The sequence below is a fragment of the Pipistrellus hanaki genome, assembly GCF_964339955.1.
Source record: "Pipistrellus hanaki genome assembly, chromosome: 2".
Lineage (NCBI taxonomy): Eukaryota > Metazoa > Chordata > Mammalia > Chiroptera > Vespertilionidae > Pipistrellus > Pipistrellus hanaki.
In genome coordinates, this window is record NC_140504.1 from 176,934,591 (window position 1) to 176,957,880 (window position 23,290).

General features: G+C 49.7%; 1 protein-coding gene across 1 annotated transcript in view; it reads left to right on the forward strand.

The window, feature by feature from the left end:
- The first annotated feature begins 6,732 nt into the window (after window positions 1-6,732).
- The window catches only part of INPP5B (inositol polyphosphate-5-phosphatase B), a 52,749-nt gene continuing 36,191 nt past the window's right edge, over window positions 6,733-23,290 (forward strand). The window contains 8 exon segments of the mRNA XM_084873277.1: window positions 6,733-6,859; window positions 7,551-7,633; window positions 7,996-8,090; window positions 9,231-9,328; window positions 9,471-9,500; window positions 10,595-10,705; window positions 15,590-15,723; window position 15,725. Coding sequence (XP_084729403.1) covers window positions 7,577-7,633; window positions 7,996-8,090; window positions 9,231-9,328; window positions 9,471-9,500; window positions 10,595-10,705; window positions 15,590-15,723; window position 15,725 — 526 coding nt within the window. The 5' untranslated portion in view covers window positions 6,733-6,859; window positions 7,551-7,576.

Below are 23,290 nucleotides of genomic sequence, written 5' to 3' on the forward strand. Positions count from 1 at the left end.
TGATCTGTCCAAACTGCCAATTGGTTTGGTTTCCTCCCTCCTGCTACAGTCTGGACGTCGGTGGTGCTTCCTTCTTTTGTCTGTGGCCCCTGTGTGGCCCCGGTGGCAGCAACATCAGGGAATTCTAGGAGCTAGCAAGTGACTGGAGGAGAGGAGGGGCAGCCACACATGCTGCCCTTGGTGCCTGCGGGTGTGCAGGTAGGTCTATAGCTGGGAGGGGGTGGGGAACAGGGAAGAGTCTCTTAAGCCATGGACAGGGGCACAAACTAAAGTAGATGGGCAAGGTAACCATTCTAGGCTCTCCTGGCTTTCCAATTCTGTTGAGTGTCTGACCCCCTCACATGCCTGGAATATCCTTACAGCCTCATCTCTCCACACCAGGGAGGAAGAAGAGGAGCTTGTGTGTGAGACCGGGGCTCTTCCTTCCACAAGGACAGGGACCTGGGTAGAACCCTTGGGGCCTCCCATTATCCTATTCTCCTTTGGGGATGGGAGTCCCATTGAATACTCCATTGAGGTACTAAGTGGATGAGAACTGCTTCTTGCCTGTAGGAAACAGTGGGAGGGCTGAGGCTCCTGGTAGTAAGAAGGGGTGAGAGTGGACAAAGGAGTGGCCCTTATTGCCAAGGGGCCCCATCCTGCCTCACCTCAGCACCCTGAATCCTGAGCACTGCCCCATTCATGCATTGAAGACCACAGCCAGAGGAACCCAGCCCAGAGTGGGCTCCTTCAGCTGTCACCTGAGAGAGATCCAAGTGCTGATGGAGGACTATAGCCATGAGAGTAGGGAAACATGCCGTTAGCCCTGGGAAGGCTGGGGATGGGGTGTGCTCAGCCCCAGGAGTCTGAACCCTTAAGAGCCTGGTCAAAGTGAGCCCAGACTTCTGACCCTCTGTGACCCAGGTTTCCCTGCCCTGGGTTCCGAGGCAGCCTGTCATCCCCACCCCCTCCCCAGGCCAGATCCTGTTGGAGTCAAAAGAGGCCAGATCAGTGGCAATGGCACCAGATATCCATTTCCTGTCACTGCACATGCTCCAACTCTGTCTCCCTGGATGCTGCTGTTGCCATGCCAATGACAACATTCACTCTCAGAGGGGCTATTCCTAGGCTGCAGTTCCTGTTGTGCCTGCATCAAAGTCACTAACAGTATGACTTTTGGGAAACAAAAGCTCAGCCTCTGAGTTGACCTACAGTTGACCTCCCCTGCTCCCCAGCCTGTTTATTCATCTGCATAGTGCAATAATGGGACTCTGTTTGCAGTTCTCACCTGGGCTGCCCAGGACTGGTCCTTCATTCTCTCCCGCTCCTGCAGCAACAGAAGATGTCTCTGGCCACTAGTAGCCATAGGGTAGCTCCACTCAAAGGTAGTTGTCCTCGGCCCAGGGATCCTGGATTCTGTGACCAGCCCTAACCCATGACTACTGCTGGACCCTGGGACTGCCCCTTCTTTGCCCTGACCTCATGACCTCTTCTACTTAACCACTCCTGACCTTTCCTTGACTTGTGGCCCTTGAGATGCTTACTCCCTGCAGTGGTCCTCTCTCTCCTTTTACCAGTCCTCCTGCTGGTCTTACTGATAGCAGGAGGACTGGTAAGAGGAGGAACCTGGTCAGAAGTCAGCTGACCCCTGCTCCTGCCCGGGTAAGTGGCATAGGAAGGAGGAGAGAGCCTCCCGAATGCTTCACCCAAGGGAATGAGGCCACAGTGTTCAAACTCTTCCACAGAGATGCCGCTGCTTCCACTGCTCTGGAGAGATGCGCTACAAGGAGGCTCAGTTCTCCAACCCAATGGCAGAGTGTGAATCCGGGGAGCACCACTGTGAGGTGCAGGTGGGGCCGCTGGGGGGTGGACATGAGGGCTGCTGCAGGGGTTGGGACTGGGTCCCTTGGAAGGGATTGATGTTTAGGTACATACAGGAAGGTACTGAGAGAGAGACTGTTTGAGATGCCTAGAGAGGTTGAGATACAGCCCAACACTGGCTGTGTCCTCCCTTTCCCATCCTCCTGGACTCTCTGGTATTCCTTTTTTTTTTTTTTTTTTTTTTTTTTGCTTTGAATTTCCTTGATTTTATTTATTTGGGTTCTCTGTATCTTTTTCCCCCCTGATGAGTCTGGTTAAAGGTGTGTCAATCTTGTTTACCTTTTTTATTTCTTTCTTTATTGATTAAGGTAATACATATGTGTCCTCCCCACTTCTCTCCCTCCCACCACCCCCTTTATCCAGCTGATTCAACTCAATGCCTCTCACTACATGGCCCGGCGCATCCACGATTGTGAGGGGGGAAATGAAACTGGCCTCAGCCCTTGCCTGCTGGCTAACAGTTCGGCCCCCAGCCCTAGTCCTGCTCTCTGCAGTGAGGCGGAGGCAGTCCACTCTGCCTGGTGCTCCATGATTTGGCTTCAGGTGAGAAAGGCCACCAGCCTGCAGCTCCGAGCCTCCCTTCTATTGCCCTCCAAGTCGGAGTCTCCCAGGGGTCTTCAAACTACGGCCCGCGGGCCACATGCGGCCCGCAGAGGAGTCTGATCCGGCCCGCCAGGTTTTTTGGGCAGTGAGCGCAGCTGAGGTGTTACAGTAGGAATTAGTAGTTCATATAGTCCGGCCCTCCAGCTCTCTGAGGGACCGTGATCTGGCCCCCACTTTAAAAAGTTTGAGGACCCCTGTGTCTACTCTGACTCCTTCTCCCATTGGCCCCATTAGCTCTTAGCCCCACCCATTCATGCCTTGCCCACCTAGTAACCCCCCAATTCTGAACTTCACTCTGACAGTTCCGCAAATCTTAGCTCAGTATTCACCAACTCCTCAACCTCTATCAATACCTCATTCCTGCCGAAACTGGTTTGGCTCAGTGGATAGAGCGTCAGCCTGCGGACTGAAAGGTCCCAGGTTAGATTCCGGTCAAGGGCATGTACCTTGGTTGCGGGCACATCCCCAGTAGGGCGTGTGCAGGAGGCAGCTGATCCATGTTTCTCTTTCATGGATGTTTCTAACTCTATCCCTCTCTCTTTCTCTCTGTAAAAAAATCAATAAAATATATTTTTAAAAAATATCTCATTCCTAAGCCTCGGCAGGCTGATCCTTAGCTTTGAGGTCTACTTTCCTCATCAAAGCTAAATAGACCTTAGACCTACTTAGTAGACCTCACGGCTGAGCTTTCTAACTTCAGTGCTCCAGCCCCTTCCACATTCCCTTGCCAATCCCCACACCTTTCCCAGCCCAGCTTAACCAGTGTGCCCTCCCCCCAAGCACCACGGCAGCCAGAGCAATCTCCTGTGCTTGTCTAGGGTGGCAGCAAAGCGGGGAGCTTCAGGTTGAGACTGTCCATACACAAGGTGCCTTCCCTTGGGGTGGGGGCTGGGACTGCAGAATTGCCCCCTGCAGAGGTACCACAGCCTTCCCTGGGGAACCCTGCTCTGATCCCAGGTCTAGGCCATCTGATCGTCCCAGAGAACAAGCTGGCTCCCACTCCACCAGCCCCCAGAGAAATGTGAGTGTCTCAGCCACACCTGGGCGCTCTGGGAGGTGGAGGCGGGGATGGACGGCATGTGGAAGCTGGGCCAGTGGGACCGGCATGATGGGGCTCCAGCCTCCCCTCTCTGTCACCCACTCCCTGTCAATCTGAGGAGAACTCCCTACCCCTCCGCCTCCCCTCCACTTTCTCTTCCAGGAGAAAACCTGTGCCACCTTCTCCTGCCAAGGCAACGAATACTTCAAAGGGCACAAAGCTGTGGCCATGTGCCCTGAGGGCGTGGACTTCTGTGAGGTGGGCCCCTGGAGTGCTCCAGGGATTGGGGCGCTGTCCTGCCTCATAAATGCAGGCCGTCCTCCTTCTGTCTGGACCGAGTAGGTCAGCAGTCAAGTCTGGCTGTAGCTGGTCCTGCTGGGAGCCAGGCTGCCTGGGGTCTAGCATGCTTGGCCGCTCAGCTCTGCATTCCGCCTAATCCAGGGCAGCAGCTGGAACTTCCGAAGTCTCCCTGGCATGCCCCTTGTTTCGGAGCACCCTGTAGATTCTCCAGGGACTACTTGGCTGACCTCATGGAGAGAGAGCGAGGAGCCCAGGGAGGCTCAGCTCAGCCATGGCCCACTTAACGCTTTCTGCCTCTGTGAGGAGTGAGGGGCAAGGAGAGGAGGCACGGTCCCATCTCTTCCTGCAGCTGAAACGGTCCAGCTTGGGCTGCACTGCGGGTTGCAGACAAGCCTGTGCGGCAGGGATCCACAGGTGTACGGGGCCGTGGTTCAGTCCTGCTCCCAGGGGTGCTGCCAAGCCTCGGCCTCGGGCAGCTGCCTCCATCTGGATGGGAGCCTCCACTTCAACCAGGCAGCCTCAGGAGCCACCGGGAGGGCCCTGCCCTGGTCCCTGGCTGCAGCCTCCGCTCTGCCCTGCTCCCCTGGCCAGGCCCAGCCGAATCAGGGAGAAACAGCCAGGAAGACCCTGCAGGCCTGGCAAGCCTCAGGCCCACCCCCAGCTCTGATTCCTGGATCTTTAGAGGAAGGGATTTATCCACAGCTCTGGGCTCAGGGCTCCTCACTCCTGCCTCCCACCACCTAAGCCTGGCCATGGTGCCTCCCAAGGGGCCAGGCCTCAGCCTCAATTTCAAGGAGAGGCTGGGTTTATCGGGGAAAACAGAACCATTGTTTTTCCCCCTGTGACCCCCATCAAGTGGGAGGACCCCAGAGTCCTACAGGGACAGACTGTAAAAAGTGCCCAGCCTTGCCGAAACCGGTTTGGCTCAGTGGATAGAGCGTCAGCCTGTGGACTGAAAGGTCCCAGGTTCGATTCTGGTCAAGGGCATGTACCTTGGTTGGGGGCACATCCCCAGAAGGAGGTGTGCAAGAGGCAGCTGATCGATGATTCTCTCTCATTGATGTTTCTAACTATCCCTCTCTCTTCCTCTCTGTAAAAAATCAATAAAATATATTTTTTAAATTAAATAAATAAATAAATAAATAAGTGCCCAGCCTCATCCACTTGTCCCAGATCCTGCTCCCCAGCATTTGACATTAAGATTGGGGCTGGAGCCGAAGCTGGTTTGGCTCAGTGGTAGAGCATCGGTCTGGGGACTGAAAGATCCCAGGTTTGATTCTGGTCAAGGGCATGTACATTGGTTGCGGGCACATCCCCGGTAGGGGGTGTGCAAGAGGCAGCTGGTCGATGTTTCTCTCTCATCGACGTTTCTAGCTATCTCTCTCCTTTCTTCTCCATAAAAAAATCAATAAAATATATTAAAAAAAAAAAAAGAAAGAAAGAAAGAAAAAAGATTGGGGCTGGAGCCCAGCTGGTGTGGCTCAGTGGTTGAGTATAGACCTATGAACCAGGAAGTCACCATTTGATTCCCGTCAAGGCACATACCCAGGATTTAGGCTTGATCCCCAGTAGGGGGCGTGCAGGAGGCAGCCCATCAATAACTCATTTCCCTTCCTCTCTGAAATCAATAAAAATATATTTAAAACAAAAGGGTGGGGCTGGAATTGGGGTGCCCCTGCTTTCCTGCAGTGACGTCCACCCTGTTTATCTCTAAGGGTGTAAGTCAATCTCCTTTTTCCTCATCCCCCACAGGACTTTGAAGTCAAATTCAAACAAACCTGCTCCATTTTGTGCTGTGGATATTTCCAGGAAGAGGCGAGGATTGGGAAGAAGGTGGTAGCTGCTTCTGGAATCGGTTTACATATTCAAAGTTGGACTTGGCATGAGGGCAGCCATTCCCAGCTTAGAGCAAGAAGAGGGGGCACTGGTTAGAAGTCACAGGGATCACTCCTTCCCCAGCACTGACCCATCAGTTTGGGTCAAAGCTTGAGAGCAGGTGTATTCATTCAGGCAATTCATTCATTAATTCACTAATTCAGTCAACACTTTCTGAGGGCCAGCTGTGCGAGGGTGGTGGGGCAAAGATGGCGAGGTTACAGTTGGACAAGTGACCAACAGGCTGAGAGAGACCGGTCCTGGCCTCCCTCATCTGAGCTGGCCCTTGTCCATCTGGAGCCACCTCCTCATCTTTGATGGGGAAATCGAGGCCAAATGGAAAAGGGCCTTGCCCAAGTGCAGGTGACCTGGTGAATCAGGGGAAGGGGCGTGAGAACAAGAAGGGACGGAGCTTCTGGAGGAGGAGTGGAGAGAGGACTGGGTCTCAGCATGATCGGAACAGTGTCACCCTCTCTCCAAAGTGCGTTCACATCCGTTGTCCTCAAACAGTCTCTGAGTCAGGCGGGACAGGGTGTTCTCTGTTGAAGGCACACAATACATTCCCGTGAGGCTGAGGGAGGAAATACCTGAGGGAGGAAATAGGACAGTGCGAGGCAGTGTCAGTGCACAAAAGCGGAGTCAGACCTTCAGCCAGGCTCAGTTTTGCCACTTGCAGCGCCTTGGCAAAACCGCACCACGTCTCTGAGCCTCAGTTTCTCCAGCTGGAAACCGGCTAATGGTTCTTCCTAGTGGTGTTCCTCTCTAAGCTGGGACAGGGTAGTTATTGGGGGAGGAAGAGTTCCAGCAGAAGCAGAATTGACCCACCTGGCTGAGATGGGTTCAGAATGGAATTGAAGAGAAAGTAAAAACGCATTACTTTTCCCTCTTAAAATGTGACCACCTTCCTTGCAGGCCGTGGGCGGGGAAATCTGGCCCCGTGACGTGAAGGGTCAGGGGTGGGGATCAGGGCATTTATTAGGAAAATCTTCCCGGAATAGGGAGTCCCGCACACTCCAGCACCTAAGGAGTTAACAGGGGTGGGGAGACCCCCAGGATGGACGCAGGCATGCTGGGACTTGCAGGCTGGGTGGCCATGGTGTGCGCTAGGGCTGCTGGGAAATGTAGTCCCGGGTGGGGCGCGGGCCACAGAACCCCGCACACCCAGCGGTGACAGCTGAGGAGGTAGGGGCGATGACAGCAAGCTGGGAGGGGGAACCAGGGCAGAGCTGGCCAGGAGGTGGCTGGCAAGCTGAGCGCTGGGACCCCTGTCCTGCGCTGCCAGCACCGGATACTCCCATGGCCTGTGGCTGATGCAATGTGGCCTACTGGATGGGGTGAGGGCCAAGGAGCAATGGGACACTTTTCCTGTCTTCAGGGAAAGAGGAACAGGACAGGACGGGGGTCCTTGTCCAGGATGAGACCTTCCCTTCCAAAGAGGAACGAGATGCCTCTCCCACCCCCATGCAGACACACCACTGACACCTCCCAAAGAGGAGCCAGCAGGACTAATACTGCTCCCCCAACGGGAGGCAGAGCCCCATCCCAGGAGCAATGGGGCCATGCCCTTTCCCCATTAATGGGACCAGGCACCCCAATTCCCACAATACACTGCACCCCTCTTGGGGAAGAACTAGGCACCCTTCCAGAAAAAGGGCGGCACAACAAATTTTACATCCCACTTGGGGCAAAGAAGTAACCCCGCTCCTCGGAGACTTTCCAAGGCCCATCCTGGAGGGGGGGGGGGGGAGGATCAGGCCTCCTCTACCTTCTCACTGCACAGGCGCCCTCTCCCTGCCCCTCAGCCCCCTGCAGACAGCTCCATCGCCTCCTGGCTAACTTGTTGACTAAAGGGGCCTCCCATCTACCCTCCCAGGGTGTGCTTGCTCCACAGGGACCAGCATGGACCAGTCTGTGGCCATCCAGGAGACGCTGGCTGAGGGGAAATATTGCATCATCATATCCTTCCCAGCACTGAGCTCCCAGCTCCAGGGCCTGCCTGGCCTGGGGAAGTGGAAAGGAAAGTCTGTGTATCTTTCTGCTCTCCCCCCTCCCTCTCTCTCAGCATCCAGGGAGAGGGACAGCGGTATTTACTCAGTACTTCCTCAGTACTGGACTCTCCTCCCGACTCCCCCGGTGAAGCTGGGGTTTATTATTCCCATTTCACAGATGGGGAAGGCCCAGAGAGGTGAAGCAACTTGCCCAAGGTCACACAGTGAATCTGTGTGGGCAAGGGAAAAGCAGGGAAGGTGGGGCAGGCTGGGCAGGCAGGGCAGGCTGCCCTGGCCTGCTGTTCCATTTCCCTTGACCCTGAGCAGCAGGCAGTGCAAGGCGTGCTGTGTGAGGGAGACAGCAGGCAGAGCCGCCTCCTGGGGCTCGTGCGCTACCGCCCGGAACATGGAGGCCAAGAACACGCGTAAGTGAGGGGTTCGGCTTCCCTGTCTGGGCCATGGGGTTTTCCTCACAGTACCCTCCAGCTAGACTTCAGCCATCCCTCCGGGGCAGAGTCCGAGTCTTCTAGAATAATTATACTAATGACAGTTAACAATTTTACAATACCGTATTCTAAGCTCTCCATGTGTATTAGCTCATATAATCCTCGACATTTGAAGAGGAAGCTTCTGGAGAAGAGGCAGTTGAACACACTGGCCCAGATCCTGAGTCTGACGGCCTGTGTGCCTGGGTTCACACCCAAGCTCTGTTATTTCCAAGACACTCAGTCTTGAGCAAGGGGTTTACTCCTCCAGACCTGTTTATCCAGGTTGAAGTGAGTCATTACATGGAAAGGGTTTAAAGCACTTTGAGCTGAAACCGGTTTGGCTCAGTGGATAGAGCGTCAGCCTGCGAGCTGAGAGGTCCCAGGTTCGATTTGGGTCAAGGGCATGTACCTTGGTTGCAGGCACATCCCCAGTAGGGGGTGTGCAAGAGGCAGCTGATCGATGATTCTCTCTCATCGATGTTTCTAACTCTCTATCCCTCTCTCTTCCTCTCTGTAAAAAATCAATAAAAATATATTCAAAGCCGAAACCGGTTTGGCTCAGTGGTAGAGCGTCAGTCTGCGGATTGAAAGGTCCCGGGTTCGATTCCGGTCAAGGGCATGTACATTGGTTGTGGGCACATCCCCGGTAGGGGGTGTGCAAGAGACAGCTGGTCGATGTTTCTCTCTTGTTGACGTTTCTGGCTCTCTATCCCTCTCTCCTCCTCTCTAAAAAATTAATTAAAAATATAGTTTTTAAATATATATATATATATATATATATATATTTAAAAAAATAAAACTAAAACACTTGGTAGCACATAGGAACTGCTCAGCAACACCCACATATTACACACACACACAGAGAATACCAACCCTGTCAAAGGTCTCCTCACCAGCAAGGGAATCTCAGGGTCTCAGAGCTGGGAGGGAGGGGCCTTAGACAGTTTCTAATCCACCACCATCACTTTACAGATGGGAAAAGAGGTTCAGGGAGGGAAGGGGGTTGCACCGTTTTTTGTCACAGGTCCCTCGGGCCGGCCGGCGGACCCTGTCCTCACCTCTGCTTCCTGCCCTTAGTCTCTTCCTGTATACGCACCGGAGGATGGCCATTACTGGGGATGATGTCTGTTTGGACCAGATAGTGCCGGTCTCGCGGGACTTCACACTGGAAGAAGGTGCACAGTGGGGATGGGTGGGATGAGTCCCTCTCCTCTGGGCTCCCAGGTCCTTACGGCCCTTGTTGGGGGTGGGGCAGTAGGAGGATGCTGAGGCAGAGGTGCTCAAGTGCTAAGGGCCTTTCCATTTCCCTCCCCACAGTGTCCTCAGATGGTGAACTCTACATTCTCGGTGAGTAGCTGGGGCAGAGGGCTCAGGGTCTGGGTGTGAAGTAAGTGCCTGGCACAGTTGGGAAGACTGGCTGACAGCCAGCCTCTCTTATCTGCCTCTGTGTGCTTCTCACTCCACTTGCTGGGGGGAGAGACTTGTCTCTTCAGCTTTGTGTAGTGTTGTTGTGGCAAGGCCCAATGACTTTTATTTTTATTTTATTATTTAAAAAATATATATATATATATTATTGATTTTTTTTACAGAGAGGAAGAGAGAGGGATAGAGAGAAACATCGATGAGAGAGAATCATTAATCGGCTGCCTCTTGCACACTCCCTACTGGGGATGTGCCCACAACCAAGGTTCTATCCACTGAGCCAAACCGGTTTCAGCCCAATGACTTTTTAGAGCCTTGGTCCATGGCCTCTGCAGGTTGAGGATGATGTTAATTTGGAGCTGAGTGTATGGAAAGTCCCCTTACTGATCCAGCTCAGCCTTGCTAGAATTGATGTTTTAAAAAAAAATATTTTTGTTGATTTCAGAGAGAGGAAGGGAGAGGGAGAGAGAGAAATATCAATGATGAGAGAGAATCATTTGATTGGCTGCCTCCTGCATGCCCACAACCCGGGCTTAAGCCCTGACAGGGAATCCAGCCCTGACCTCCTGGTTTATGAGTTGGCTTCACCCACTGAACATGCTGGCCGGGCAGTTTCTGAAGGGCTGAAAGGACTTCAGGAGCTTGGACTGCTAGTTCTCCATTCTGGGGGTTCTAGCCTTAAGATGCACCCATCCGCCAAAACTGGCTTGGCTCAGTGGATAGAGCGTCAGCCTGTGGACTGAAAGGTCCCGGGTTCGATTCCGGTCAAGGGCATGTACCTTGGTTGCGGGCACATCTCCAGTAGGGGGTGTGCAAGAGGCAGCTGATCGATGATTCTCTCTCATCGATGTTTCTAACTCTCTATCCCTCTCTCTTTCTCTCTGTAAAAAATCAATAAAATATATCTTTTTTTAAAAAAGAAGAGATTAACTCTTAAAAAAAAAAAAAAAAGAAAGAAAAGATGCATCCATCCTTAGCTCCTGGAGGTCCAGGATTCATTTCCAGCCTCCTTTGTGCAGGCTCAGATGTGACCGTCCAGCTGGACACAGCGGAGCTCAGCCTCACATTCCAGCTTCCCTTTGGTTCACACACCAGGATGTTCCTGCAGGAAGTTGCCAGGGCCTGTCCAGGTAGGTAAGACCCGGGCTCTGTCGGGCGGTTGGCTGGTTATTAATCTACCCACTACCAGTTGACTTTGCACACCCTGGACTCTCACCCCCGTTTCTGTGCCCTCTCCCGTGGGCTGTCATGTGGCCACCGTGCCTCCAGGTCCCCAGCCAACCATGGTGCTTGCTTTTCACATTTCCTGTTTCTGGACCTGAGTTTGTCCTCCTGGCTCCGGGCAGGGCTGCAGAGGGTGGGTTGTGATTCTGATGCAGAAGCCTTTACTAGTTGGCTTGGTCAAAGCTTCTAGAAGCCCATCTTTTTATTATTTTTTTTATTTAACATTTTAAAATATATTTTATTGATTTTTTTACAGAGAAGAAGGGAGAGAGATTGTTAGAAACATCAGTGAGAGGGAAACATCAATCAGCTGCCTCCTGCACACCCCCTACTGGGGATGTGCCTGCAACCAAGGTATATACCATGCCCTTGTCTGGAATCGAACCTGGGACCCTTCAGTCTGCAGGCTGACGCTCTATCCACTGAGCCAAACCAGTTTCAGCTACAAGCCCATCTTCCCTGTCAGCCACAGCCAGAAACCCAGGGAAGTCTCACCTATGGGTCCTCCTGCCCTTGAACCCGGCTCTGTCCCCCACTACAGCTGAGAAAATGACCTAGCTTCGGCACAGCAGGAAGAGATTAATGGCCTGCAGGGCAGAATTTGCTTAGACCAGGAAATCAGCCAGGCAGGTTTGTAAAGGAGAGTTTGTATAGAGCAGAGGCTCAGCCACAGAACATGCAAATTTGAGCCACCAGGTGCTGGAGCTTAGGTGTTCACCCAACACTATTATTTACTTCCTTTAAGACTAAAGTCTTGTCTCTGCAGGAATGGGAGATGGGCCTCCCTTTTATCATCATCTTACCATGGAGCTTGAACACCTGGGGAAGGGGGGGGGGGTGCCAGGAAGGAGACTAGCTTTGGATGCATAGTGGGGTGTGGAAGGGAAAAAACACAATTATAGAGCCCTGAATGCCTGGCTAAGGGGTTTAAAGTTTATTCTATAAGCAAGGGGAAATGCTTCTCCAATTATTATTTTGTAGGAGGGGCAATAATAGTAATAGCAGCAAAGCACATGGACTTTGAAGCTACACAGCGTCTTGCATTTGAAACCTATCTTTGCTCGTCCCTAGCCGTGTGACTTTGAACCTTAGTTTTGTCGACTTCCATATATAAAGAATATCTTCATTGTTGACTTGTGTGTTAGACACTGCTCTAAGAACTTTTCGTACATTATCTCAATTTCTTTAGTACCACCTTACAAGGTTATTATCAGTGTCTCCGTTTTACGAATGAAGAAACTGAGGTTCAGAGAGGATCAGTGGCTTGCTGGTAAAATACAGAGTCAGGATTAGATAGTCTCTTCCAAAATCTGAGCTCCTGAGTTTTGCTCTCATGCTTCCTAAGCTCATGCCGCCCTGTACCATATACACAACCCAGAGAAGGCTTTGTGTAGGAGGTGATGTTCAAGCTGAAACTTCAAGCTTGGATGAGTTTTTCCCAGGAAGGCAACAAGGAGAGGCAGTTGGAGGGAAGAGCAGGTCATTTGGTGGAAGGAGGGTGTGGAAAGAGGTCAGGAGAAGCCAGGAGAGGCAGCTCACGAAGGGTCATAAATAACCAGCCCAATAGCTTGTTGGGAGCTACAGGAGTTTTAACCCTTGGAATGACAAGGCAGAATTTGCATGTGAGACAAGTTCCTCTGGCAGCTGGTGTGGAAGGGGAGAGCCTAAAGCAGGGAGAGCAATGAGAATGTGCTGCAGTCCTCAGGCATTAGAAATATGAGGCTTGCTGAAACCAGTATACCTCAGTGGATAGAGCATTGGCCCTCGGACTGAGGGGTCCCAGGTTCGATTCCGGTGAAGGGCATGTACCTTGGTTGCGGTCACATCCCCAGTAGGGGGTGTGCAGGAGGCAGCTGATCAATGTTTCTAACTAACTATCCCTCTCTCTTCCTCTCTGCAAAAAAAAAAAAAAAAATCAATAAAATATATATATATATATTTTTTAAAATATATTTTATTGATATTTTACAGAGAAGAGGGAGAGAGATAGAGAGCTAGAAACATCGATGAGAAAGAAACATCGACCAGCTGCCTCCTGCACACCCCCCACCAGGGATGTGCCCGCAACCAACGTACATGCCCTTGACCGGAATCGAACCCGGGACCTTTCAGTCCGCAGACCAACGCTCTACCGCTGAGCCAAACCGGTTTCAGCATCAATAAAATATATTAAAAAATATATATATGGCCGAGACCAGTTTTGCTCAGTGGATAGAGCATCGGCCTGCGGACTGAAAGGTCCCAGGTTCAATTCTGGTCAAAGGCATGTACATTGGTTGGGGGCACATCCCCGGTGGGGAGTGTGCAGGAGGCAGCTGGTCGATGTTTCTCTCTCATCGATGTTTTCTAGCTCTCTATCCTTCTCCCTTCCTCTCTGTGAAAAATCAATAAAATATATTTTAAAAAGTAAATAAATATGAGGCTTGGATAAGGTTCTGGTAATGACGATGGGGAAGAGCATAGACTGGAGAGATCATACAAATGAGAATGAAGGCACCATAGAAGCAATGAGTTTGGGTGTTCACAAAATGTTCATAACTTTAGCCCCAGTGCTTAGAACAGTGGCTGTCACTTAATCAATGTGTTAAATGGACACACAGAGCTTGGTACCCGGCTGTGAGAATGAAGGAGAGAAGTTGGGGATGACTTCCTCTTTTAAGCTTAAGTGTCTGTCTGTCAATCCCTTTACCTGCTTTCCCTTCTGGGTTCCACATCTGGGGTCAACAGGGAAACTATACTGACTCGTTTCATTGAGCAGCTGTCAGAGGGGGCCTGCGTGAGATGGGACTCTCAGAGCTGACAGGCTCTTGGATATCCATCAGCATAATTCTTGGCATTTTACGGATAAAGAGGCTGAAGTCCAGAATAAGGTTACAGGTAAAAGTCCTTTTTGCAGCACAAAAAGCCAGGGAGCGCAAGTGCCTTGGTCACTAGATGACAGAGAAAAGAATTAGCTGCCATTAATCGAGCACCTACGTGCCAGACATTCTTCTAGACATCTAGACGACAACACTTCCTCCTGTTCAGTCTTTGAGCAGACCTGAAGAGCAGATATTCTGTTCTATAGATGAGTTGACTGACATGGAGAAGGTAAGTAACTTACCCAAAGTCATAGGACTTGGAACCCCAGGTTCTAACATCAAAGCCCACGGAGACCAGAGATTTCAGTTCATATCCCAGCTCTGCCACTTCCTACTTGTAAATGTGAATAATATATTTGATTACGTGGCCTTAGCTTTATTATTTCTTATAATTGAGACATGAACTTGCCTTACTAAGAGTTTTATGAGGAAAAAAAAAAGAGTTTTATGAGGAGCAGATGAGGCCCGGAATAGGTTAATAGCATGAAAATCCTGAAAATAATTTAAAAGCTGTGCCTGGCAGTGCTGTCGTCATCAGGGCAGGGACCAAAATCTCCTCATTTCTGTTGCCATTGGAAATTCGTTTCAGGTTGGTCAGGTTCATGAATTTCTACAAGGGAAGCGGGCAGGGTAGCGTAGAAAGTAACAGCAAGTGTTTGGAAACCAGACAGATCTGAGTTTGAGTGACAGGCAGAGGAGACTCAAGAATTTCTAAGAAGGTCGGACGGCAGTCTGGTTAAGGGGGAACCAGAGGACTTGTCTGGAAGGAGTATTTCATAGCAAGCACACTGCTTTTAGAGTGTGCTTATTTGGAGTGGCTTGCGAGTTGCTGATGGAGATTATGGGTAGTTAAAACATTCTACTCACTCCCTAGTACTGACATCTATTTGAGTCCCCAACTCTGCCTCTCACTCTGTGACCTCAGACTTCACCCCTCTGAGCTCAGTTGCTCTTGGTTAATGGTTCCCTACCTGCTAAAGTTTGTCGTGAGGATTGAGGATACCTGTGAAGCATAGCCCTTGGCACACAATTACCACGAGATTGGGGGAATGGCATGGGTCTACCTTTTGGTTGCACAGTTATTTTTTTTTCCATTTTTAAAAATTAAGGTATTATATGTGTACATATCTTACCATTGCCCCCCCCCCCCCATTCCTATACATGCCCTCACCCACAATGTTTTGCATATGTTGGTTATTCTTATATGCATGCATATCAGTTCTTCGGTTGATCTCTTATCTTCCCCACCTCTCCCTAACCTTCCCGCTGTGATTTGACAGTCTGTTTGATGCTTTACTGCCTCTGTATCTATCCTTTTGTTCATCAGTTTATAATGTTCTTTATTATCCACAAATGAGTGAGATCATGTGGTTTTTTTCTTTCATTGACTGGCTTATATTACTTTGTATAATGTTCTCCAGTTCCATTCACGTTGCTGCAAATGGTAAGAATTCCTTCTTTATTATGACAGCATAGTATTCAATTGTGTAGATGTACTATAGTTTTCTGATCCAGTCACCTGCTGACGGGCACCTAGGCTATTTCCAAATCTTAGCTAATGTAAATTGTGCTGCTATGAACATAGGGGGGCATATATCCTTTCTGATTAGTGTTTCCAGTTTCTTAGGATATATCCCTAGGAATGGAGTTCCTATCCCTAGGAACTCCCTAGGAGTTCCATTTTCAGTTTTTTGAGGAAACTCCATACTGTTCTCCACAGTGGCTGCACCGGTCTGCATTCCCACCAGCAGTGGTTGCACAGTTATTACTGCATTTGAATTTAGGACCCACTTTGTGCGTGAAGGAAAACAGGGAAACACAGGCTTGGAGACTCTTCCAAGAGCCTGAGCGATTGGCTCAGGGTCATCAGAGGGGAAGCCTGCCCTATCAAGCCCGTGGCTCAGTATTTCCTCCTTCTTCCTGCCTCAGGCTTGGACCCTGCGACCCGGGATCCTGAGTTCCAGTGGCTGTCTCGACACAGGTGCACCGAGACGGAACCCTCGCCGCTAGGCTGGAACTCTGCCCCAGGCACCTGGCCTGGGTGCGCCAGAATTGGCGGAGGCAGGTATCCATCCGAAAAGGGGCGGTGGCGATTGGAGGAGGCCTGGCTGCAAGGGCGGGCTCTATTCTCTGTAGGGGGCGTGGTTATGGAGATAACCGGCTTCCTATTGGCGGAGGCGTCATGCAGGGGCGGACCCCCCGGGGCAGCCCAGGCGGGGCGGGGCGGGCGGGCGGCGAGATGAAGAGCTTGAGGAAGCTGCAGGGAGATGTCCGCCGCCGCGGGTGCTCGGGACCGCGACTCTTCAGGTTCGGCGGGCGGGCGGCGGGCAGCCGGCGGGGGCTCTGGGCCGGGAGCGGCGGCGGGGCCGGCCCGCAGGTGGGCAGGACCTGCGGCTTGGCGGGTGGAGGCACACGCCGCCGTCAAGATCGAGGTTCTAAGTCCCGCGGAGGTGGGGACACTGGGGCTGAAGTTCTGAGAGGGGATGTTAATGATTATTATTTTTAAAAAATATTTTATTGATTTTTACAGAGAGGAGGGGGGAGGGATAGAGAGTTAGAAACATCGATGAGAGAGAAACATCGACCAGCTGCCTCCTGCACAGCCCCCACCGGGGATGTGCCCGCAACCAAGGCACATGCCCTTGACCGGAATCGAACCCGGGACCTTCCAGTCCGCAGGCAGACACTCTGTGCACTGAGCCAAACCGGTTCGGCGGATGTTAATTATTTTTATTCGGGCGTGGCGTGGGCAGGCGGATGGCCGTGGGATATATTCTGGAACCCCGAGGCCGGGGTTGTGTAGTAAAACTCTGTTTCTGACCCGCTGTGTGATCTGGGGCCAGTCGCTGCCCCTCTCTGAGCCTGAGGACATCCTCCCCTTCAGCCAGTTCCGTTCTGACTTTCCGAGATTGGCTTGTGCCGGGGAGCAGACGACCCGACGGAACCTCCCATTGGGTGAGGGATGGTGTGCAGACTGGGGCCCTCTGGCTCCCTGGTCGGTCCCCAGCTCCGTTATGGATTGGGCTGTGCGCAGAGCCGGAGTCCAGGAGAGCCCTGTCCACCCTGGGAAAGGAGACCCGGATGAGGTTCCAGGGGAAAGGGACTAGATTTCCCCCCCCCCCCCAAACCCTTGTGCAGCACAAAAGGCCAATTGTTGAGCTGAAGGTTGGTTGCCTTTTGGAGAGCACGCAGCCCGCGGCTGCAATGTGGGTCAGTCTGTGCTTAGGGAGGACCTGCGCACCTGTATTTTCTGTCCAGCTCCTACGTGTTTCTGCAAGGGCGCCTGGTGGTTTTTTTTGTTTGTTTTTTTTTCTTCTTTGTCCTGGGCATGCCCATGTGGCTCCTGTTACGTTTGAGCTTTGGCATGACCACTTTTCTCAGCCATTTGCTGGAGATAAAGAGTCTCAAGTAGCTGTGTCAAGTGTGGGCCAGCACTTCACTGTGACTCTCACAAGGCTGGAAACTGTGACCGGCGGGGGGATAGCATGTTGCATAATTTAGAAAATGAGAGGAAACGAGGCAGGCAGAGGACTTCCGCAGTGCTTATGCTATTCCTTCACTGCAGCCACCACAAGACGTGGTCAAAGCACCTGATGGTGCTGATAGTGGGCATCGTTCATGGGGTGAGCCCTGATAACGTGTGCTGATCTTGAGACAGGCTATTGCTTCAGTTTCCATGACATTCTGGGCTATGGCTCTGGGACCCCTTAAGATTAAGAACATATCCCATTCGTAGCTCCTCGAGAGAGGCTGCCAGAATCCAGCCTGTGGAAAACAGGCCCAATGGCAACAGGAAGAGGTGGGTTCTGTCTTCTTGGCACACCAGAACCAGGCTGTGGGAGTGTCTCACTTCCTAAGTAGAGAGAGAGAGAGGTCTTCTGTGAGAAGTCAGCACAGCTCTGAAGCCAGTTATCTGTGCTGGGTGATAAAGGATGCAGGGATGTCAGCATCTTTTCATTCCTTAAAAAACAAAACAAAACAAAACAAAAAAAACCCACAAACTAGCTACACACTGGTGAGATATTTTTGTCAACGTTTTGGTTTTACTTTTGGTTTGAAATTATTAGTTCCCATCATAATACCTCCAGGGAAGGGGTTTATTTTAGTAATTTCTAGTTGCTCATGTTAAAATTGGGAAGTATTAGTACCGAACACCCAGTTCTGTTTGAGTCAACTGTGTTTCCAAACTTGTTCTGACCTCGGAGGAGAGTCACACCTAAAACAGGTGGAAGGAACGAACCCTTTGGACCCCAGCCTGGATGGCCCCAAGGGAAACAGAGGATTTGGTACTTTCTATATTTGCTCAAAATATCGACTTCCCAATAGCCTGGGGAACCAGCCCAAGGCTGCTTAAAAATGCTCTTTGCGCCGAAACTGGTTTGGCTCAGTGGTAGAGCGTCGGTCGGCGGACTGAAAGGTCCCGGGCTCGATTCCGGTCAAGGGCATGTACCTTGGTTGCGGGCACATGCCCTGTGGGGGGTGTGCAGAGGACAGCTGGTCGATGTTTCTCTCTGATCGACATTTCTAGCTCTCTATCTCTCTCTCCCTCTCTGTAAAAAATCAATAAAATATATTTTTAAAAAAATGCTCTTTGGCCCGGCTGGTGTGGCTCAAGAGGTTGAACCAGGAGATCATGGTTCAATTCCAATCAGGGCACATCATGCCTGGGTTGTGGGCTCAATCCCCAGTAGGGGGCATTCAGGAGATAGTTGATCAACGATTCTCTCTCGTCATTGATGTTTTATGTCTCTCTCCCTCTTCCTTCCTCTCTGAAATTAAAAAAAATAAAATAAAAATTCTTTAATGCTATTTGTCATGCACATCAGGAGAAACAGGGCTCCCCTGAGGAGATGACAGTCTGACAGAGAGGTGGTCTTTGTAGGGTGAGCCAAGAGTGAGAGCACCTGAGAGGTGAATCTGATCTTTACTCTTCACCTTTGCCTTGGCAGAGAAAGGAAAGATCTCACTTTGCTGCTGCTCTCCCAGATGTCTCTTCCTTTCTTTGATTGGTCTCTGCTTGAATCCAGGTGGTAGGGACTGTTGTAGGAAAATGAAATGCAGCTAGTTTTAGATTGGAGTCCATGTCTTCAAATTCAGGAGACATGCCTCCTTACATCTGTCTAGCGAATGAAGGTGCTCTCATCCAGAGATCCTCTTGGGGAATCCCGTATAAAGCTCAGGACATCCACGTCATTTTGTAAAATATTCACCTGCACTTTATCCTGGACTCACGCGAAGACCTGTGTTCTGGAGGATTCTGAGCTACGCACCGGAAAGGAAACGGCTACTCAGAAGTCCCACTGGGGCAATTCTGGGCCAATTTATCAAAATGGTAATAGCAAATTTCAGCCTTTTGAAGTGGCTCCCCCTCCACCCCCCCCCCCCCCCCCCCCCCCCCCGTGGTTGATTCAAAGTGAGGCAGCTTTGTAGTAAATTCTAATTCTCACATTTAGAGTGAGATGTGCCATGAGTATTTTTTCCCCTGGACCCAGGAAACAAAGCTTACAGTCGGCCAGGCCTGAGAAAGGAAATGGATGCTATTTATATCTCAGGGTAGCATAAAGGGTAACCCAGATCGTCAGGGTAGAAGCCAGAGCGAATGTTGGAAAATAGGTCCTGGGTGTGTCTGTCTGTCTGTCTGTCTGTCTGTCTCTCAATAAGTAAAGTCTGTGTGACCAACGTCCTTTTACCCTGGGGAAAATGAATTAATTTCCCTAGATGTTTATCCCACAGCAGGAATACGGCCTGTCCTCTCCACCTTTGGGGCAAGCTCTGCAGGCAGCTAAGCAAATTAATTTGAATCACTTTGTTTCTTTAAACAAAACAAAAAAAAACGGTGTTCACTTTTCTTCCTCCTTTTGTTGTCTCCTTCTCCATTTCCCTTTTGTCCCGTTTAACCTTGTTTGTTTCTAGAACTGGAGAACCCCCTGAAGACTTCCTTTAGAAAACAGTTTGTTTTGGAATTCTACAGTAGAAGTCTAGAGCAAAGTGAAGTGACCCACAAATGTTTATTTAGAAGTGGAGCTTTGCACAGAAAAAACCCTCAGGGACGAAGGTTCAGGAAGAGGGAGGCATCAATATTTATTAGAGGGAAGACAGTGTTGGAACAGAGAGGCTGGCTGACTTGCATGCTTTCTTTGCTGCTTGAAATATACTGCAACCGATTCGTAGGCTTTCCCAGGGATGCCTATGTGAACTGAAGCTAGCAAGTATGAATGATGAGAAGTTGAAAGTATATGGCTAGCAGAGACGGGTTTGGCTCATTGGATAGAGCGTCGGCCTGCGGACTGAAAGGTCCCAGGTTCGATTCTGGTCGAGGGCATATACCTTGGTTGCAGGCACATCCCCAGTAGGGGGTGTGCAAGAGGCAGATAGTAGATGATTCTCTTTCATCGGTGTTTCTAGCTCTCCCTCTCTTTTCCTCTCTGTAAAAAAAATCAATAAAATATATATTTTTTTAGCCAAAGCCCGTTTGGCTCAATGGATGGAGCGTCGGCCTGTGGACTGAGGGGTTCCGGGTTCGATTCCGGTCAGGGGCATGTGCCTTGGTTGCGGGCACATCCCCAGTAGGGGATGTGCAAGAGGCAGCTGATCAATGATTCTCTCTCATTGATGTTTCTAACTCTCTATCCCTCTCTCTTCCTCTCTGTAAAAAACCAATAAAATATATTTTTTTAAAAAAATATATATATATATTATATATATTTAAAAAGGCTCTGGGCCAGGTACTGGTTTAAAAAAAAAAGAAAAAAGAAAAGAAAAGAAAGAAAGTATATGGCTAAGTGGCCTGTATATTTATATTTTCTTTAATGCACTTTGGTACAACATAAGTCATGTTTCTTAACTTTTCTTTCTTCCATCTGTAAAATGGGAGTGAATGTTTTTGTCTCCTAGAGGGTCACACATGGCTTAAGGAATGCTGAGTTAGTTAGGGGGGCTTTGTTTGAGAAACACATTTAGGAATTCAGATTCTCACCACCAAGAGCTTAGAAACTGGCTGCCCCCTTCAGAGCCTATCCTGGGCTGGTTTTGTTGTTGTTGTTGTTTTTCCTGGGGGAGAAGGAGGTGGAAGGGAAAGGGAAATGGAGAGGGAAGGGAAAGGCTCAGGGTGTGTGTGCTCCCTGGAGGGAGGGTGCCCAGGCTGTTTTCTTCCAAATAACTACCCTCACTTCCTTCTCTACTCCTTCCTCCTCTCTAGTTTCTTTTCTGTTAATGCATCGCTAAAGACCTTGGTCATCTTTGATTCTTCCCTCCCCTCTTATGTCTAACTAGAGGCCCGATGCACGAAATTCCTGCAAGAGTAGGCCTGCCTTCTCTTGGCATCTGGGACCTGGGTTTCCCTCACAGCCCCAGCTTCATCCAGAAGGACGTCCGGTCTATTAGCATATTATGCTTTTATTATTATAGATAACCAAATTCTGTTCATCCTTTTCCTACAATTTTAAAATCTTTTGAAGGTTAAAAAAATAATTTAATCCCCATTAATACATGTTGTTATCATCCTCTTACCGGAACTAGTACAGTGATGAGCCTTCCTACCTTAAGTCTCTTTCTCCCTTAGGGATCTCTTCAGAACATAACTTCCATCATGCCTTACTTACATGTTTTGTATGTGACCTTGAACACTGCATCATCTCCTGCTGTCCACAGAGTAAAATTCAGATTCTTCAGCCTGGAGTTAAGGTTCTGCAAGGCCTGGCTGAGGCAGGCTCTCTAGTCTTATCTGCCCCAACTCTCACCTTCATTTCCCCTGACTTCACACTTGACTGGTCATTGTTTCTAGACAAACCCTGTGCTTTTTCACCTCTTTATTGATGGCTTGTTCATTTACATTTTTACAAGTGTGAACTTGTTGCCCTTAGCATTTTGCACCCCCTCTCCTCCCCACATGCCAGCCTAAGGCCTTATGTCTAACTAGAGGCCAGATGCACGAAGTTCCTGCAAGAGTAGGCCTGCCACCCCCTCTCTTCCTCATATGCCAGCCTGTATATCCCAAGTGCTCAAAAAAAAGTCTGCCTTCTTTGTTTAAACCTTAGAGACCTAGACAGTTCATGGCTTGAAGTGCTTTCCGCCTACATAGCTCCTGCCCGTTCCTCTCTCCCCTCTTCCTGGTTTGCTCCTGCCCACTTCTCTTTCAGCTTTATCACCAGACCACAGGCAGTTCTCAGAAAGCTCCATTGAAGGGAGAGTGTGAAGGAAAAAGTCAAGTCATTTCTCCAATAGCCCACCACCACCACAGCCCATTGCTGTGAAGTCATTGCACCGCCTTCCTCCTTTGAAAGCTAAACTGGCCACATTTAGTCCTTGCGAACCTAAGTTGGTTTTGCACAGGCTACACATTGGAGTTTGAGTTCAGAGCTCACAGGTTGGCAGGGCACAGGATGTGTTTTCAGAGATGTCTCTGCTCACTTTAAATTCCAAATTCTATGATACTTCTTTTTTTAAGCGACAAGAGAATGGGAAATGTTAAGAGACTGAAAAGAAAGAAAAACACCTAAAAGCATGGTTATTTGACTTTTAAGAAAGTAAAATAACTATTAAGGATGGTGCCCAGGCTGGAATTGGAAAAATTGATTCTTTTCACTCTTTTTAATTCTGGGTGCCTGTGTATGGGCTTTTCTCAAGAATTCCTTGCCTATGTACTATGTGCTGTGTACTTAGCTCCCCTTTGCTAAAAGAATAAAATCCAAACTGTACATGGTATTCAAAGTCCTACAGATTGGCTCTAATATATATATAAAGAAAAGTTTATTACTAATAAATAAAAAAGTAAAATTTATTACAAAATTACTGTTATGACTTATTAAATAGATATGATTTATTTTTTATTGATTTCAGAGAAAGGAAAGGAGAGGGAGAGAGATATAGAAGCATCAATGATGAAAGAGAATCATTGAGTGGCTGCCTCCTGCACAATCTGAGCCTGCAAACCTGGCGTGTGTCCTGACCAGCAATCAAACTGTGACCTGGTTCATGGGTTGACACTCAACCACTGAGCCACACTGGCTGGGCAAATGGCTACCGTTTATTAAGCACTCACTATGGGTGTGTGCTTTACACTGTGCCACAGAAGTTCTGTAGGAGCATGTCATCTATTTTTCAGATGAAGTGATTGAGGCTCAGAGAGGGTAGGCAGGTAACATGCCTAAGAGCACTCACTGGTCAGTGACAGGGTTGAAGATGGAACTCAGGTCATCTGTTTGAATCTAATGCTTGAGCCCTAAGCCTGCATTCTCCTTTTGTATCCCCAAATGCTTCTCAAACAAAACTTTTCTACTTACTTGTATTACTTCTGACCAGGGATGGGGTCGAGCCTGCAACCAAGGTACGAGCCCTTGACCAGAATCGACCCGGGACTATTCAGTCTGTGGGCCGATGCTCTATCCACTGAGCATAACTGGCCAGGGCTGAACTTCATGCTTTTCTGATAGTTAATTTAGTTTATTGGTTAAGAGCACAGACTCTTGACCCAGATTCCTTGGGGTTGAATACTGGCAGTGTGATCTATTGATTATGTTTTCTTGGCAAGTTACTTAACCTCTCTGTGTTTATCTCTTGGTCTGTAAAGTGTAGATAATAGTGGTTGTGAAGATTAAATAGACATAAAGTGATTAAAGCCATGCCTGCCAG